This window comes from Rhinocladiella mackenziei (genome assembly GCF_000835555.1).
Source record: "Rhinocladiella mackenziei CBS 650.93 unplaced genomic scaffold supercont1.4, whole genome shotgun sequence".
NCBI lineage: Eukaryota > Fungi > Ascomycota > Eurotiomycetes > Chaetothyriales > Herpotrichiellaceae > Rhinocladiella > Rhinocladiella mackenziei.
The window spans coordinates 1,199,767-1,216,517 of NW_013550601.1; the positions used below are offsets into that span (position 1 = coordinate 1,199,767).

The 16,751-nt window shown below is 51.4% G+C and overlaps 6 protein-coding genes across 6 annotated transcripts; 2 read left to right on the plus strand and 4 right to left on the minus strand.

Annotated features, from left to right (window-relative positions):
* Nucleotides 1-288: 288 nt before the first annotated feature.
* On the minus strand, nt 289-1,525 carry Z518_05559 (uncharacterized protein; the record flags this gene model as incomplete). Its single annotated transcript, XM_013416371.1, has 2 exons — nt 289-1,210; nt 1,275-1,525. The coding sequence occupies 2 exons, from the start codon at nt 1,523-1,525 to the stop codon at nt 289-291; spliced, it is 1,173 nt and encodes a 390-aa protein (XP_013271825.1).
* Nucleotides 1,526-6,778: 5,253 nt separating this feature from the next.
* Z518_05560 (uncharacterized protein) lies at nt 6,779-8,104 on the minus strand (the record flags this gene model as incomplete). The annotated part of the gene is made up of 1 exon (XM_013416372.1): nt 6,779-8,104. The coding sequence occupies one exon, from the start codon at nt 8,102-8,104 to the stop codon at nt 6,779-6,781; it is 1,326 nt and encodes a 441-aa protein (XP_013271826.1).
* A 464-nt stretch (nt 8,105-8,568) lies between these two features.
* On the plus strand, nt 8,569-9,340 carry Z518_05561 (uncharacterized protein; the record flags this gene model as incomplete). The annotated part of the gene is made up of 2 exons (XM_013416373.1): nt 8,569-8,656; nt 8,787-9,340. 2 exons carry the CDS (start codon nt 8,569-8,571, stop codon nt 9,338-9,340), a joined length of 642 nt encoding a protein of 213 aa, XP_013271827.1.
* A 404-nt stretch (nt 9,341-9,744) lies between these two features.
* Nucleotides 9,745-10,772, minus strand: Z518_05562 (50S ribosomal protein L3; the record flags this gene model as incomplete). The annotated part of the gene is made up of 2 exons (XM_013416374.1): nt 9,745-9,899; nt 9,962-10,772. 2 exons carry the CDS (start codon nt 10,770-10,772, stop codon nt 9,745-9,747), a joined length of 966 nt encoding a protein of 321 aa, XP_013271828.1.
* Nucleotides 10,773-11,778: 1,006 nt separating this feature from the next.
* Nucleotides 11,779-12,396, plus strand: Z518_05563 (uncharacterized protein; the record flags this gene model as incomplete). The annotated part of the gene is made up of 1 exon (XM_013416375.1): nt 11,779-12,396. One exon carries the CDS (start codon nt 11,779-11,781, stop codon nt 12,394-12,396), a length of 618 nt encoding a protein of 205 aa, XP_013271829.1.
* A 1,934-nt stretch (nt 12,397-14,330) lies between these two features.
* On the minus strand, nt 14,331-16,715 carry Z518_05564 (uncharacterized protein; the record flags this gene model as incomplete). The annotated part of the gene is made up of 1 exon (XM_013416376.1): nt 14,331-16,715. The coding sequence occupies one exon, from the start codon at nt 16,713-16,715 to the stop codon at nt 14,331-14,333; it is 2,385 nt and encodes a 794-aa protein (XP_013271830.1).
* Nucleotides 16,716-16,751: the final 36 nt, after the last annotated feature.

The window sequence follows — 16,751 nt, forward strand, 5'->3', positions numbered from 1 at the left end:
AGCCTAGTCCTCGCAAGAAGATGCTGTGGAATTCAACTTCACTGGATCTCTGGTTTGGTATTTCTGCAAATTCTCGTTCTTTATGGATCGTTACCGAAAGCAACATACAAGTACATCATTTATTGTTTTTAGCCCAAAAAAAGACGCCCTCAATTCGCCAAGCATTTTCCCAAATTTCAGTAATTCTCGAGTTGCCTTCCCTTTCCATTCTGCGTCACCGTGCAGTATTTACAATTTTCGAACTCGTGGCTGCTGATCATATTCGCGTATCAGACCATCCCTCCCTCCTCAGGAGTGGCCATTTTGATGAGAGGGAAGCGAGTAGCCGTTGCGGTGGCCGAGCAATTTGCAAGCTCGGCCGACTCCTTGCAACACGTCAAGGATATTGATAGTATCCAAGATGGCTCGAAATCTCGATGCCTTGGGTTTCACATCAGCCGGGACAGAACCGCCACCCATCTTGATGGAACCATCTTCCTCATACTCGAAATGATGTGACGGACCATACTCGGTTCCTGAAAGGTCTGCGAGGGGTTTACGCTCGAATTGGCGGGGTCTGAAGTAAGGGACCATGAGGAACGCAGTGATCATGGCCAGGATGGTTGTCAAGAAAACTGAGAGGCCGAGGTTGAGATCGTTGTAGGACAAGGTTGCGGTGGGTTCGAGGCTGCCGGTCCAAGACAGGATTTGAAGGACAAGATGCACGACGATCTGGACGACGACAATGACCTTGACGCTGATGAGTTTGCCCATGATTTGAGGGTCGGTCAGTTTAAGCGTGGCTCTCTGTTTCATCAAGAAAGGAAAAATACCGGAGATGGCGAGGATGAGTTGAACGGCATTGACGATGGAGATGATAGCTTGTGCGGCGTCAAACGAAGAACCACCAGAGCCTCTGCATTTCATGACATTGATGGCCAGGGCAGCGATGGTGGTGGTGATGCGTCCGGGTACGACTTGCATGACGAAAATGTATCTCTTCTTAAAGAATTTGAAGCCGCCGTGCTTGGGATTGGAGAAGAAAGCAACTTGGGTATGCCATTGTGTGCTAGGAACCAAGTAGGCGATGAATAGGAGGAAGAGTGCAACGAGCGTGAACACCTCGTAGAATTCGGCGAGGGGTTCAACGTAATGTGTCAGGCGATAGCTAGCCACCCCCAACATACAGAGAACAGCAAAGACTGGTGCCGTTAAGATGACACGAATGAGTCTGAGTGAAGAGAGAATTAGATGGGTGTTGATTATTGGGAGAGGAGAAAGCTGCTGGGACTTACTGTTTCTGTACACGAGGCTCGCGATAATTTGACATTTGACCCCAAACCAGGAAGAAACTGACTATGACGGTAACGATGGCGCAACCGATGGAGGTGTACATCATGATCTGGTGAAAGGTGGTGTCGCCGACAATGGGGTCGGCTTGGCTGTCATCGTCGAAATTAGAGGGGCAGTCTTCTTCATCTTCTGAAGAAGAGTCCCCCCCCAAAAGCTGACGTTTGAGAAGCTTTGCAATTAAGACGTGAGCCATGCAGGATGTCCCGTTGACAGTGGAAAAACAAGCGATTCGAGAGCAACAAAGACGAAGGACGCGAAGATTGGATGGAACGAGCGTTCTGATCCAGGTACTAGATGTAATGATTTCTTGGAGATGAAAGAGAGGATGTTGTGCTTCTAGAAAATCTGAAGAACGGGCAGACCAGCCTGTCTCTATATAGACCTTTCAGAGAAGCAACATTGCTGTTTGTCGACCAATCAACCAGTAAAAACATTATAACAGCAGGTCGTGGTACCGAGTTGAAGCACCGTGAGACCGACTCAGCCTACCTCTACCCTGTTCTGTGTCACTGGGAGTGTTTTGGCGCATTGAAGGATGGCTGCATTAAAGCTTTAAGGGGCATAGTCGTAGGGATATCCTCAGAGGCGGACTCAGAACCAGCAGCAGCGGAATATCTTGGCCGCGACCACGCCGTTTCACGCAAATTGTGCAGCCATTGTGTACAATCAAGAAAACCATCCGCTGGGCCAATCCTGAAACTCGCTCTCTGTTCGCAAGCCAGTGAGGCTGTGGGCCGAACCTTCTCTTTTCAGTAGGTGATACGATATGTTGCTTGGCAACTCGTGGATCAGCACTGGCACAGTCGGACAAAGGTTCCTTACTAGTGGTATACTGTTAAGACTCAAGGCTGAGCTATGGGTTCGGAGGAACTTGGTGGCTCGTACTATGGTCTCGGAGGATCTTTCTTCTCCACTGGTGGAAGGGTCGTCTGAAAGTCTTGGTCCTTGTTATGTCACGACCAGAGACATTGATAGCCGGCGACGCGAAGAATAATAGATATATAGGTGTTTACTCTTTACCTACTCGGGTGGATACCCCGTATACTTTTTATATGGTCAGTAGTTGCTGCAATACGGAAAGGAATCCTTCTCGTGGCAGAATGGCCCGAGCCAGCGCTTGCCTCGCACGTGACCATATCTTGGCATCGCGGAGCCTGCATCAAACTGAGCTTTCGAGATGATATCGTATACGACCTTTGAATGAGGCACGAGCTGAACTCCATATGTGGGCGTTTACAAGGCTGGACAACGTCTATGTAAAATACATCATTGATTGATTGATTGATTGATTATTCCTACGCCCGTGTAGGCCGCTAGGCCTATTGGGAACTAGCTCTATCACGTGCTCGTCTATCCTATAGTCTCCACACCCAGTTCCTAGACCTCCAATCCCTTTCTTGTCTCGGCCTTCGAATTCTCAGCTTCTCGACACGGCTGTCGATGATACGGTCTCTGAGGATACTAATCTTCGAAAGCTGGCAGTTATCATCGAGAGCGCTTTCTCGAGCGTTGACCGTCATAATATCGGCTAGTCAGCAGAACCGCCATATTGAATACTATCCTCCTCTTCCGCATCCCCTTCGAGTAGCCGTTTTGTCTCCTCGCCTCTGTTACCTTGATTCTGGTGTCCAATCTAACCTCTCGGTAGCCTTGACAAATTCTAGTATGTCTTTGACAGCGTTTAGGTTCGGTTTCCACTTGCCCATCTTCCCATCTACGTATTCGCCGTTACTGTCTCGTCTGTCGGACCACGCCCCTAACCAGAACGTAAGGTCTCCCCATCGTGGTTTTCTTGTTAGTTTCTTCTCTTCTCGAATGCTCACCCATCGAGGGCACCGAAAGAGGAAGTGTCGAATCGACTCGGCTTCTCTTCCACAGGCGCACACCTCCGATTCGATGGCGTTAATACGGGCCAGATAGTGGTTTAGTCGACATTTGCCTGTGCGCAGCTGTGCTAGAAGGCTCGCATCTCTTTTACACAGATAGTCGTACAGTTTTCGTGTATGGCTGCCTGGTAGAGCTTGATCGAGCTGTCGCTGGAAAACACGCCTTTCCGTGATTGTTGCTTCGTTTATCGTAAATTCGATATTTGCTGCTCGTCGAGCTACTGTCAGTAGTCGTGGTAGGCGGAATTGTTCTAATTGGCTCTCCGGTTCCGTCGCTCGACGGGCCTGTTCGTTTGCGGTTTCGTTAAGAATGGCGCCCGCGTGGGCGGGGACCCAGCGAAAGGTGATATCGATGCCTTGTTCCCTTCGAAATTCTCGAGCTTGGTCGAGGATGGCTCGTAGAATGAATTGCCCACTTTGCTGTCGAGGTCGTGCTAATGCCTTAAGAGCCGCCTGACTATCCGTTAAGACAGTGTATGTCCTTCGCTCTCTTCTCGGGTATATATTCGCGTCGTGGCGGGTGATCGCCACCGCTTGATAAATGGCGACGAGCTCCGCGGCGTAGGCATTAAGGTCGTTTTCTGTCCCGATGGTTTGGCGAATCGTGCCCCTCGAGTGGACGATCGCGATCCCCACCCGATTATTACGCGCCGAAGCATCAGTAAATACCGCTTCGACTTGTGGATCGATCGCTCTCCTCTCCGCCTCGGCAATAGCTACATCCAAGTCATTATCGATGTGCACAATTAGGTGATTCGTCCAGGGCGCCGTGCACCACGGTTCGATAGTCTCGATGTGTGTTAAGTCGATAGCCTTGAAATTCGAGGCGTGGAGTTGTAGGGGCGAGACGAATCGTTTATTATCCATATTAATTCGACGCTTGCTCTTCCAGAATGGGTGTTTGCGCGGTAGCGTGTGTAGGTTAGTCCACGTGCGAAGCGACTGCTTCTGCCATCGAATTCTTAGTGGCTCGATACCCGCTTCGGCCTGTGCTATCGATAGGGCCACCGTTCGAAACGTTCCCACGACCGCCTGCGCTGCCATACGTTGAATGGGTTCTAGTAGCTTCATGATTTTCGTCGAGGGTCGTGCTGTCCACACGAACGAGGCGTAATCTACGACCGGGATAACCGTCGCCGCGAAAAGCTGGCGGGTCGTGCTTGGTCGTAATGCTCGGAGCCTTCTCAAGGCGGTCACGGCTCGCAGCCCACGCTTCGCGGTTCGAGACGCGTGTACATCGAATCGTAGCTGTTGATCCAGTATCACTCCTAAGATCTTGACGGATGTGCTAGGGGCTACCTCTTCGCCTTCTATAATTAACGGTCGATCGCTTCGCCTTTCGATTACACGAGTGAAATGGATAAATATCGTCTTTTTGGGTTCGAATGTCGCTCCGCTGCTAGCTTCCCATGCCTCCGCTTTCGTTACGAATCGCTCTTGGATGGTGCGTGTGTTATCGTCCGCCGTCGCCCCCGTTACCCATGCTGAGTAGTCGTCCACAAATGCCATCGATCCCTGGTTGGAGTTGATGACGTTCTGTACTAGGTTGGCGTTAAAGAAGAGGAAGAGGATAGGCGAGAGTGGCGATCCTTGAGGTAGTCCCGGGTGTCGAAGATCGTACATAGGCGAATTCTGACCGTTAACGATAATCGACGCTTTGCGCTCGCTGCAGAAGTTATTAATCCATCGCACTAAGCTTTCGGGAATCCGTCTTTCTCTTAGTCGATGAAGAAGAGTGCCCTTATCGACCCCATTGTACGCTCCTTTTACGTCGAAGCTAACCAGGCTTAAGACCTTACGGTCGCGCCATGCGTCGAAGATTCGTTCTTGAAGCATCGAAAGCGCTTGGGTGGTCGATCTTCGTTTCCGTGCTCCGAAGTGGTTGTTGGGTAAAAGGTGCCATGTTTCGGCGAGATAGGAGATGCGCTCGGCGAGGGCGAATTCTAGCATCTTTCCTAACGTCGACAGTAGGGAGATAGGTCGATAGGCGCTCGGTTGTTTATAGTCCTCCTTGTCCGGCTTTCGTAACGGTATAATCTTGGCCACTTTGAACGATCGGGGGAGTTGTCCTCTTGCTAGCGAGTGACGGAAGATCTCGAAGATTCTCTCTTTCACGACCGGCCACAGCTTTTGCCATACGATTGCCGGTATACCGTCGATTCCCGGAGCCTTCCACGGGCTCGATGCGAATACTGCTCGTTCGACTTCGTTTATCGTTAGGGGTATATCGGGAAGCTGTTCTTGTGCCGCTGTATTGTTCTCTCGACGCGTCGTCGCTCTAGCTTCTGGGTAGAACGTGGCTAGTAAGGTCTGCGCTATGCCTTCGTCGTCCTCTACCTCGCGGCCGTCGATTGTTCGTAGGGAAGGGATTTTGGCGAGTGTCCTGACAGAGTCGGGTTGAAGGTATCGACTCGCCTGCCAAATATTCTGCGAGTCCTCGAGGAAGGTCTCCCAGTGATGCTTTTTCTGTACTCGCATGCTCTTGTGGAATTCCTTCTTGACCATTTGTGCTCGAGCTTCGAGCTGTGCATCTCGTCTCCCATGACGTCGATGTGCGCGAGCTTGATTCCTCCAGTATGTGTAGTCGCGTCGTAGCTGGGTTAGATCTGCCGTCCACCACCGCTTAGTGTAGGGCGAGGGTCTAGATCGAGGTGTTAATCGCTCAACTACGGACTTTACGACCCCGCCGAATTCGTCGGCGTAGGTGTCCAGATCTTCGATCTCCATCGGCATCCCTTGAAGCTCTTGGCTGACCGAGGCGCGAATACGGTCCCATGGTGCGTGCTTGAAAAGAAGGCGTGGAGCCATTATCTGTTCGAGTTGCTGAATATCGAAGCTTGTCTGAATTGCTCGATGGTCTGAGCCGTGTTCAGTTGGGTAGACCCCGCACTGAACGCGATCTTCAGCCAGCGAGCTCGATGCTAGGGCTAGATCGATCGTGCTGTCGCCCATCGGAGATTCGAATGTGACTGTTCCCCGTGGCAGGAGGCTATCGAGTTCGAACTCTTGCATAAACTCAATAATCGGCTCGCCCTCCCCTTGTCGAGTGCTCGTACCCACTGCGTCGCCTCCCCATAACTGGTCGTGTCGATTAAAGTCGCCCCCTATCATCACCTCGACCGGTTGTGGGCTGTATTGTTGTCTTGCTTGGTGGATGGCCTGTCTGACCAGATCTAGACGGCTCGTCAGATCGTCATCGTCGCGGTCGTTTCTCTTTGGTACGTAAATCGAGATGACTAGAATACGACGGCTTTCTAGTTCTGCCACTACCGCGGTAAGGTCGGATGACGGGATGGGGATGGGCTTAACGACTAGGTTTCGATGAGCCCAAATCATACTGCGAAATGGCCATTGGCTCTCTTCGTCGTGGGTTGTGGGCGTATACGCTGTCCAGTACGGGTGATATATCGGGCTGACTAAATCACGGTGACTAATTCGAAAGCAGTGGGGTTCTTGAATCATAAGTAGTCCGAAGTCGCTCAGCTCTTCGTCGTTAAGTAGACTCTGCTGTGCCTGGGGCATTTTCCTTAGGTTCGCCTGTAGGGTTCGAAGGTGCTTCCTCATATTCGATGGGATGCGACCTTCTCGCACTCCAACTTGTACGCTCGGCAGCCTCGATCGAACGTCGAATGTGGTCCGCCACACGTCGCGCACTTGACTCGATTACTGGTACACTCGCGGTTGGTGTGGCCTATCTCGGCGCAGCGGCTGCATATCGATTGTGGGGACGGGCATTTGGCCACTACGTGGTTGAATTGGTGGCATTTGAAGCATCGGACTGGGCCTATTCGTCGTTCGTAGGGTCTCGCAAATGCCGTCTCGCCGTCGATATCGACTCGCACTTCCCGCAGAAGCTTCTCGGCATCCTCTCGACGTGCTAGATATAGCACCATCGATCCGTGGATTTTGTCTGCGTTCGGTCTACTAAGCCACTGGAGCTTATGCACTCGTATTCCGTTCTCCTCGCCAACCATCTGTGCTGCCTCTTCTTTCACTTCGGTCGATTGGCCGTCCTTAAGGATGGCCCCCTTGTACACGCTGTCCACTCGTATAGGATACCATTGCTCGGCCTGTAGTCGCGCTCCTCGAAGATTAGTTAGCCAGCTATCGTTGCGGCGTATAGTCTGCACCGCCGTCTCGTCTTTAAAGAACACTTTGAATTTATGACTGTCTCGAGGGTTGCGACTAATGCCCCAACATCGAATTTCCTTCGTTGCCTCCTGACTTTGCAACGCGTCGTCGATTCGCTTTCGGACCGTGCCTGGTTTCTCGTTGGCAATACTGCTATTCCCTGTCGTCGAGAAGTCGATAACCACGTGCGGACTGGAGGTCGTGCCTTGTCGTGATGCCGAGCTAGACGGATTGATGGAGCAAATCTGGGTGATCGGTGTACCTTGGCTTGTCGTTCCCGTAGCCGGAGCTGGTAGTCCAGACTTCACGACGTCGGCATAGCTAGCTACGGTGGCGACGTTCGCGGTGATTTGACCGAGGGACTTAGATAGCGCTTCTAGACGTTCGTTTGTACTACGGGCGAAGGCCTCGAGCCTTGCGTCCGAAGCGTGAGCGAAGGCCTCGGATTTTGTGTCTGCCGTATTCTGTCGTCGTTCTAGAGCTTCTAGACGACCGACCACTATATTTTGTTGTTCCGCCAGGTCTCGCACGATCTGAAGGATTAGGCTCAATTGTTCGCTGATCTTGCTCTTCTTCTCTTTATCGACGGGCTGTTCTTCGATTCGAGCTCTCCTACTTTCTACCATTGACCGTGTTATTCTACCGTCATTCGCTCGGGGTGCGCCTAGACGCGTCATCGGGGCGGGCGGCACCTCGACGGTGTCTTCGCTCTCTCTTGTCGGTGTGACTGGTGCTCGCATTGCTACGGTCGCCATCGTTCTTGTGGTTTCTAGGGAGGGGTTACTCACGCCTCGGCGAGCGAGTGGGCGTGGTTAGAAGGCGAGTTCGGTTCGATGGGTTTATCGAGCGTCGATTTCGCGGTGGATGCGGGATTCTGACCCGGGGCTTAAGCTGAGAGCTGCGACGCTGTCGCAGCTCTCGAGGTCGATGTTGCGTCGTTGTCGATGCTGCGTCGTTGTCGATGCTGCAAAAATACATCATTTGGGAGAAGGGGGCCTCATTTGGCTGGTCGGGTGACTTGCCTTGGCGAGGCTGTAGGCAACACAATATCAAGAACTTCCACCCTGGACACACCTTTGAATCAAATCAGTCAACAACGACCCACTTTTAATCGTCAACTTGATCGTGGCCTTTGCCTCCTAGCAGCAGCCAATTGCAGGATCAATTTCTGTGGCCCAAACAACCCAGACTGTGGCCATTCTCCCCATCATTGCTTGCCATGGACCCTGTAAGGCTCCGAAGAACATTCAAGTATCCCTCTGATGATGAAGGAGCGGACCTCTCGCACGACGAGATGGATGAAGAAGGTACGCTCACTCTGGAGACACGTTGTCCACGGACGTCGGGGAGAAGCGAAATATCCTGCGCCCTTCATAACGGTGTCCTTCCCCCAATTGATCTTCCAGATTACATATACTAAGCAATCTTTATCAATAGAACAAGAGAGACTCCTCAACACACTCCGTGCTTCCGAATCATCAACCAACACGCAGTACACGCTCATCTTCACGGCGCTGCCCCTGATCGTCATGCTGCCATTTTTGTACTATCTCTTCCATTCGACATTCACCACAATGGCCTTACTGTGTCTGCTGGGCATCACGTCGCTAGCTTCAAGTGCGTATATGATGTATTACATCCCGATCTCCAATTCTTCTTCGTCTTCGTCGTCATCTTCATCTCTTGCAGCAAGATCGTGGCTGGATAGCCGTTGGGGCCTTCAACGCGGGCAACTACCGGCGCTCATGACCTCGGAAGACAGCCCCATCAACAAGAACCTGCCGCTTCTCAACCTGTTCATTTGTGTATTGTTACTCGGGGCCTCTTTCGTGTACCGCTCGAGGACCGATGTGCCGGAAGGCCTGTGGTTGTTCATGTCCTTGCCCGGGGTCATTTTCGGGATGGTTTTTATGGCACGGAGGAGTATGGGCGAGATCCAGGCGGGTTTGAACGAACTGCAGGGATTGAGGTACGAATACAGAGGAGCCTGATGATTTGTCTTTGAAGATGGGAGGTTGGTTTATGGGCTTTTTCATTTCCTAAGGGACCAGATAACTTCCATTGCGCCACTTTGGCTGGCAAATGGAATGGCTATGTTACAGCGAGTCATCGGACAAGGCACGGTCGGACACCAGAGACTGGCCAGGCCTTGATTTTTGGCACCAGACAAAATTTCCGACAAGACCGACCAAGTGTAAGATATGAGACCCCCTCCACCGAGGAACCGGTCCACAAATGCCCTCAGGTCCGTGAAAGTGATATATAAAGGGAGCCGTCAAGGGCTCCGTATTCTGCCGATCATCAAGATTGATGCTGCTCTAGATCAAATGCTTTCAATATCCCTCTTCTTGTTCAATTGTCTTTGGTAGGAATATTGATACAGTGACGCCACATCTCAACAGGGTGTTGATTCTCTAGCTTCGGCACTGATAGCCTTCTCCGGCTTCGGATTGGGCTTCCGGGGATTCAATTCGTCGGGGATGTGAGGCCAGGGTTTCTTCAACGCATCTTGAATCATCACCAAGCAGCCCTTCGGACCACTCACAGCACCTGCACACCGGTTCGTCAGTACTTGTGAAAACTTCCCTGTTGCAATCCCAGGCTCGACTCACCATTCACGACCACAATTCCATTCTCGACATCGGATTGCAGCACTCTCAAATTTTGCACCGTATTTCTCTGTCCGCCCATTCTTCCAGGCATCTTCTTACCAGGGTACACGCGACTACCACCACCTTGGCCCTGACCTAATGAACCAAGTGATCTGTGCGACAAGGAATGACCGTGGCTTCGATCTTGCCCGTGAAAGCCCCATTTTTTCATCGCACCGGCGAAGCCTTTGCCTTTGCAGTTTGAACGTGTATCCACATATTGTCCCTCAATGAACCAGTTCGCCCTGATTTCTTCGCCAACGGGTAATAGTGCCCCTGGTCCCCGAACACGGAATTCGCGTTGATGCCGCTTGGGACTCACTCCCTGGACAGAGTAATGGCCGAGCATCGGCTTGGTCACATTCTTGGGATTGATCGTTCCACAACCCACACATACTGCATAGTATCCATGTCGCTTCCGCGTCTTGTGACTGACGACCTGATTGCGATCTAGCTGGAGAACGGTGCAGGGGATTCTTTTTCCGGATTCGACGTCGAAAATAGCTGTCATCCCCTTCTTGAATGCCAGAGCTCCCGTTCTCAAGGGAAGCGTGTCAGATTTAATTTTCCGCTCAAAAGCCGCGGTTTGGGTGGAGAGGAGAGGCTTGATGCCCGGAACAACATTGTAAGGGTTCGGTTTAGGCGGATCTGTTGAGCGGATGCCGAAAGTACGTTTTTGAGTTGCTTTGATGGATTTTCGGGGCAGGTAGCGAGGGATGAGGAAAGATGGGGGGAGACGGACGGCGACGATGCCGGAGGGAGCTGGTGGCATGATTAGAGACGCGTATAGCGTCGTGAGAAAAGAGAACAGAACGTCTGATTGTCAATCGACGGTAATTTGTGAAATCTGGAGCTTCAATCCTGACGCCCATGGCGATTCTCAATATGCAGGCCTTGCCTTGGCACGGCCAAACCGGAGATCACGTGCACTTCATATCTCGTTGAAGCGGAGATAGTGGCCGCTTTAAAATGGGCTAGCGCAAATGCACATTTGATGCGCCACTCGTTCGTGGTAACGCGAAAAACGGGTTGTTGCCTACATCACTGCGGTGTGAGGCTGGTCTAGCCTAGTGTCATGATCCGTGAGAGTATCCATCGTAATGGAGGAGATTGGAGGTAGTTACTGCTGGGGCATGGTGTAGCACACCAAGTCGAGGAAGAGAGATACGCGACGAGGCTACATGCCAAGACAAGGCTGTCACCCTTCCTCCCTGATTCGCCAACAAAAATCCGTTTGAAAGACGCGAAAAATTGCCAACACAGGCGGGGAGATACCAGTAAGGTTTCCGGACGAGTAATTCACAAGTTCAAATTCTGTTCCCTCATTTCGCATAAGTCTCGGGTAAGCATAGGGTGGCATCGCCATCGTCGAAAGTGGGATGGCAACGTCAGACCCGTGTCACGTGCCTATGGGGCCTTGCCGCTTGAAAGAGTCGGAAAAGAGCATCTTCTAACCGTCCCCATATTTGCTGACCATTGGCCAGATATTCAATCCTTCTTAAGTTTGGGGAAAGACCAACCTCTTCTAATTTGCGGGGTTGTAACGCCTCCTCCGCCTCCAGCCGCAGGATGTCTCATCGTCGTCATACCTTAAAGAGACCATGTGCAAAGACCTGTGTTACCCCTCTTGCCAACGTTTTCTTGCGGCAGTAAAGGATATCGCCGGAGAGGGGCTCCTCCTTCCCCATGGTGAGTTCTTTCCTTACCCATAAAACATCATCCATGTACTGCGAGAATTATATTGGTAGCGACCACCATCGACAGCATTCAAGTTCACTATGCAGCGTCGCCCATCTCTTGTCCCTGACCTGTACCACGTCAAACGGACGACTGTAACCAAATCCCCACCCTCTATCCGCACCGAGATCTGTGGCACCTATACGTCGCTGGACTCAGCCCAAGCTGCAGGTCTCCGGCGACTTGAAGATGAAGGCTATACCCGCTCTTCGCTGAGCGAATACGTTGAAAACGATCTCTGCAACGACGAACCGTCTTCATCCTGGCTCCACGGCCCAAATGTCCTCGTCCACGCCCGCAAAGGTGACGAGATCCACGACGTCGAGATCGAAACCACGCCCAACTCGCTTGGCGTTCGGTCGAAGCCCGGTGACGGAAGAGTACAAGATAATCTGTTCTACGTTCTTCGAACGCTTCAAAGCGAAGGTGGGTCCATTAACACTGAGATCAGGGGAATACACTTGTCAAGACAGGCGGCTATCGCAGCTGCTAGACACGAGTTAATCAGCGGTGAACGCAAAGAGGATTGGTATCAAGAGTACCAAGAGACAGCGGAAATCAGTCTCCAGAATGATGACGCTGAAAGGGAACAAATCGTGGTGTTGGCCACTGGATCGGATGGAGAAAAATATACCGTCAGTGTGGTGCATGAAAGCTAAAGTGGGGCACTGGTAGGAATATATCATCGGGGGCTGGTTGATCTGGTTGATGTGGAAGATGGCATGGCTTTCCTGAATGAAAGAGAATCCCGAGAAAGAAAAGGAAAAAAGAGCAAAATTTTATCCGTCTTGAGGGCCAGGCCAAACTTCAGTCATGCGGTCACGGAGAAGAGGGCTGTTCACATCATACCAAAACGCCATTCCTTGAGATGTGCTATCTGGGGAAACACCATACTATTGCTTTTCATTTCTCTGGAATGGATTTACAAACCTGTACATTGCAGCGGTCATTCTTGGTTTTACCGGGTTCCTCGCAACCCCAGTGCCAGAGACTTTCCGGGCTTGCGAGGAAATGAGGCCTATCCCAACCGAAGACCCACCCAGCATCAAAAACGGTCAGAGTTGTGCTCAGAAGGACATAATCCGCATCGCATGACTCACATTCAGAGTATTCGAACTTTCAATTTTCGTAGTCTGCGGTACAGTCGGTTGGTTGGTTGATTCATTTACCCTAACCTCTCCCGAAGGATATGCAGGATCTGCTGTTGTAGTGAGTTTCTCCAAACTAAAAGCCAAGGACCACGGTGGAGGGCACTTTCTAAAAGTAGTCTAGGTACATTTTGTCACTGGCCAATCATCGATAGGCAGCTCTCGTTAATTATGATACGACTATTCATAATAAATCTCTAACAATATCATGATGACACGGGTGTAAAATAACGAGTGGAATTGTATTTCGTAGCTAACTAAGTGAGGGCGTGCCGAAGGCCGCTTTTATTCCCAGTTACTAGCGCCTTGGCATATTTCATACGGGTCCGTTCCCTTACGTATACCGTGAGGTAATGCAAAAGAGCACATGCACCCTCATGTTTTCAAAGCCCGAACCAACCACTCCAATCGCCCGGTCAAGGGTCCACCCGGTATGACAGTATACTTCAAGCCGCAATGCTCCCAGCAGGTTTCTTGAAAAGCAGTATTGAGTCCAATATTCTTGAGGTAGGGTGATTGGCCCCTATGGACCGGATACTTCGACTTCCCAGCCGCTTGTGGTCGGCATTACAGCGAGCAGGCTGTAGTCATCGGCGACGACCTTAGATACTGCCAAGACTTTGTTATCGTGGACATGCAATCTCCTTAGATTGAGGTGAGATGCCAGCTGTCGAGCAACAATTAGGGTCGTCACTTCAGACGCATCATACGCCAGCACAACCACGCGAGTCGCGCCTTCTTGTAAGAACCGGTCCTTTCGCCACATCGCTCTTCGGTAGCTAGTGAAAGGGATATAAAGGGCGAGTTGAAGGTCTGCCGCGTCCCTGGCCAATATTTCTTCCATGTCAAGTGTAGCATGGCCACGTATTCTGTCGGTGATACTTGTGGCCCACGGGAGCTTAGATTCTGTTGGCGATCGAAACCGGGTGTAGAAAAGGATTTATTCGCAAATTCGGCCTCGACACGAAATACGATAAGGCACCTCCGTCGACGCTCAGGGGACCAAAGAAGTGATCTAGGAATCTAGCAGCCATACTGCAACGCAGCCCATAATGTAATGTGTGGCTTTGCTCGGAGCTCACGTACGACTCACCTCCGGCCGTGCTGCTTTATAAATATGCAGAAGCGATGCGGTGGATACGTGCAGCCAAGACCACTGTGAGATTGTCCACGAGCTGAGGTGGCTCGCCTATCCTAAAAGCTCTTGTCGAACGGAGCGAGATGCGGATAGAATGGGGTGAAAACTCGTGTGTAGATTGCAACTATGGATTGGGGGGTGGGGGGGAGCCCCTATATAGGCCAGAATAGGGGTTCTCGCCCGTTTGCCAGGACCTCGAATCGTACATTACATGTCTCGCTTAGGTCTTTATAGATGAGACTATCACTGGTCAAAACGTCAGTTTTGGGGGATTGGTTTCTGCTACAACGTTGCAAAACTTGCTCGCCTAACTACTAGTAGTGGTCATCCTAATATCAAATCTTTGCCCTCCGTCCTGGCTAAGTGCTTGTTTCTCTACCTTCCCAGTCGGCGTCTTCTTGATTTCCTGCACAATATGTATGACGTTGGGAACTTGAAAGCGGGCCATACGGGACCTAGCCCAAGTCCAAAGCTCCGCCTCTGTCACACTCGTTCCGACTCGCAACTCGACCGTAACCTTGACGTCTTCCTCAGTTCCAGGGCCCAGCTCTGACGGAATCCCAAATGCCGCTGCTGTGGCGACGCATGGATGCTTAAGGAACTCTTCTTCGATCTCAGAGACGTTTATATTCTCCCCCCTTCGTCGAATGACATCCTTGATGCGGCCCACAAAGTAGACGTTACCGTACTCGTCTACCTTGCCCAAATCTCCCGAATGGAACCAAAGATTGGCAAATGAATTGATGGTGCTTTCGTCATCGCCAAAGTATCCTTGAAAGAAAGCGTTCGGCTTGTCGCTCCGTAGCAGCATCTGACCTGGTGTGTTCGGCGGGAGAGGTTCGTCAAACTCATTAGCTATTCGGAGCTGATATCCTGGTCGCAGGCGTCCGCAGGAGCCTGTGAGGAGGTCGCCCTTCTGCATGATCGGCAAGCTCGCTTCGACGCTTCCATACAATGTGCATAGGCGATGGCCAAACCGCTCCTCATAGTCCTTGCTAAAGTGAGGAAGTGGTACGCCCCAAGCTAGCCGCACATTATGATCGCGGTCTTTGCTGGAGGGTTCCTGTTTGTAGGTCAATGCGAGGGTCGCACCCATAAAGTCGTAGACTGTGGCTTTAGTGGCTCGGATTTCGTCCCAGAAGCGACTGGCACTGAAGCGAACGGAAAGGGCCGCAGTGGCGCCCAACAACAAAGCAGGGACCGTGGTCAAGGCTGTAGCATCGGCATGAAACAAGGGAAATGGACAGTAGAGCACATCATCTTGGCAGAGCCCGAAAGCATCGCTCAACTCGAATGCTTGTAGGATGAAATATTGGTGTGACAGAACGCAAGGCTTGGATTTCCCCGTTGTCCCACTGGTGTAGAGGAATGCTGAAGGCGTTGATGGCAGCACCGATACAGCATGCTCGACTTGATGGAAATTGTAAAGAGCAGACAGACTATTGCTATCCGCTGTTCCGTTGACATAGATCTGGTCCCTCAAGAAAATGTTCGTGCCCTCGATATCTGATATGAACTCAGGATCGACAAGAGCCAGCTTCGCCCCGGCAGACCCGACGACATGCTGGAGGCTAACGGATTTCAATTCCACGTTTACTGGAACCCATGTAGCTCCCAGACGGTTGGTAGCGAACCAGGTATGAACCGCCTCGAGGCTGTTTCTCATCATAACCACAACTCTATCGCCAGGGATCACTCCCAAGTGTTGCAGACCGCCCGCAAGCTTTGCCACTTCCTCGTCGAAGTGGTGGAATGATGTGTCTCGACCTGCAAACCTTATGAATGTGCGTTGTGGAAATCGTTGAAGGGCGACCTCCAGAGCGCCATTGAGGTCTTTTGGCAGATCATCCCCCGGAAAGCCCTTGGACGGAACGCTTATTTCACCATTGACTGCAACGTGCTTCATTGTGACGTCCACCTGGCGCCTTTTCCTTTCTTGGAAATTGCGGAAGGCCTGCACCGCATCATCCTGGGCAAAGCATAAGTTGGCACCTTGCACTTCGCTGGAGAGAACGTCCTCCATAAGAGGGAAAATCGCCCTCTCCAGGCTTGTTTTCGAGCACCTCGCTGCTTTATTGGGTAGTTTCTCCAGTTCCAGTGCCAGTTGGACGGCTCTGTCTTTGGGGTCCTCAACTAGCTCGGTCAACAGTCCAATTCGAAGAGCTTCCTCGGCCTCAACAAATCTTCCACTAATCATCAACTCCTTAGCTTTCAAAAGGCCAACCAGATGTGGCAATCGAATTGAGATCCCGCCAGTGACTGCATGCCCAAGGGCGCACTCTGGAAACTTGAATTTGGCATTTGGGCCTCCAATCACGAAGTCAGCGGCCAGAGCAATCTCTGCTCCTCCACCAACTGCATAACCTTGTACCGCGGTAATGACTAACTTGTCGCTGCTCGACGTCAAACGGGTGATGTCTTGAAGTTTGTGGAATGCTGTCTGCAATTCTTCGAAGGAACCAGTCTCCGGCGCGAGGGTCTCCTTTAGATCCTCGCCAGCACAGAAAGACCGTGGTCCTTCACCTTCTAAAATAATAATACGAATGTCTGGGTCATTGCCTGCCTGCTTGAGACGGGCGACCAATTCTTCGAGTAAATCGGCATTGATGGCGTTGAGAGACTTTGGACGATTTAATGTCAATTTCAGAATTGACGAGGAAATATGCGTTGAGACCACACATGGTTGCACCATATTGTCTCTCAGAGCGCTGTTGGCCTCACTTCCGGT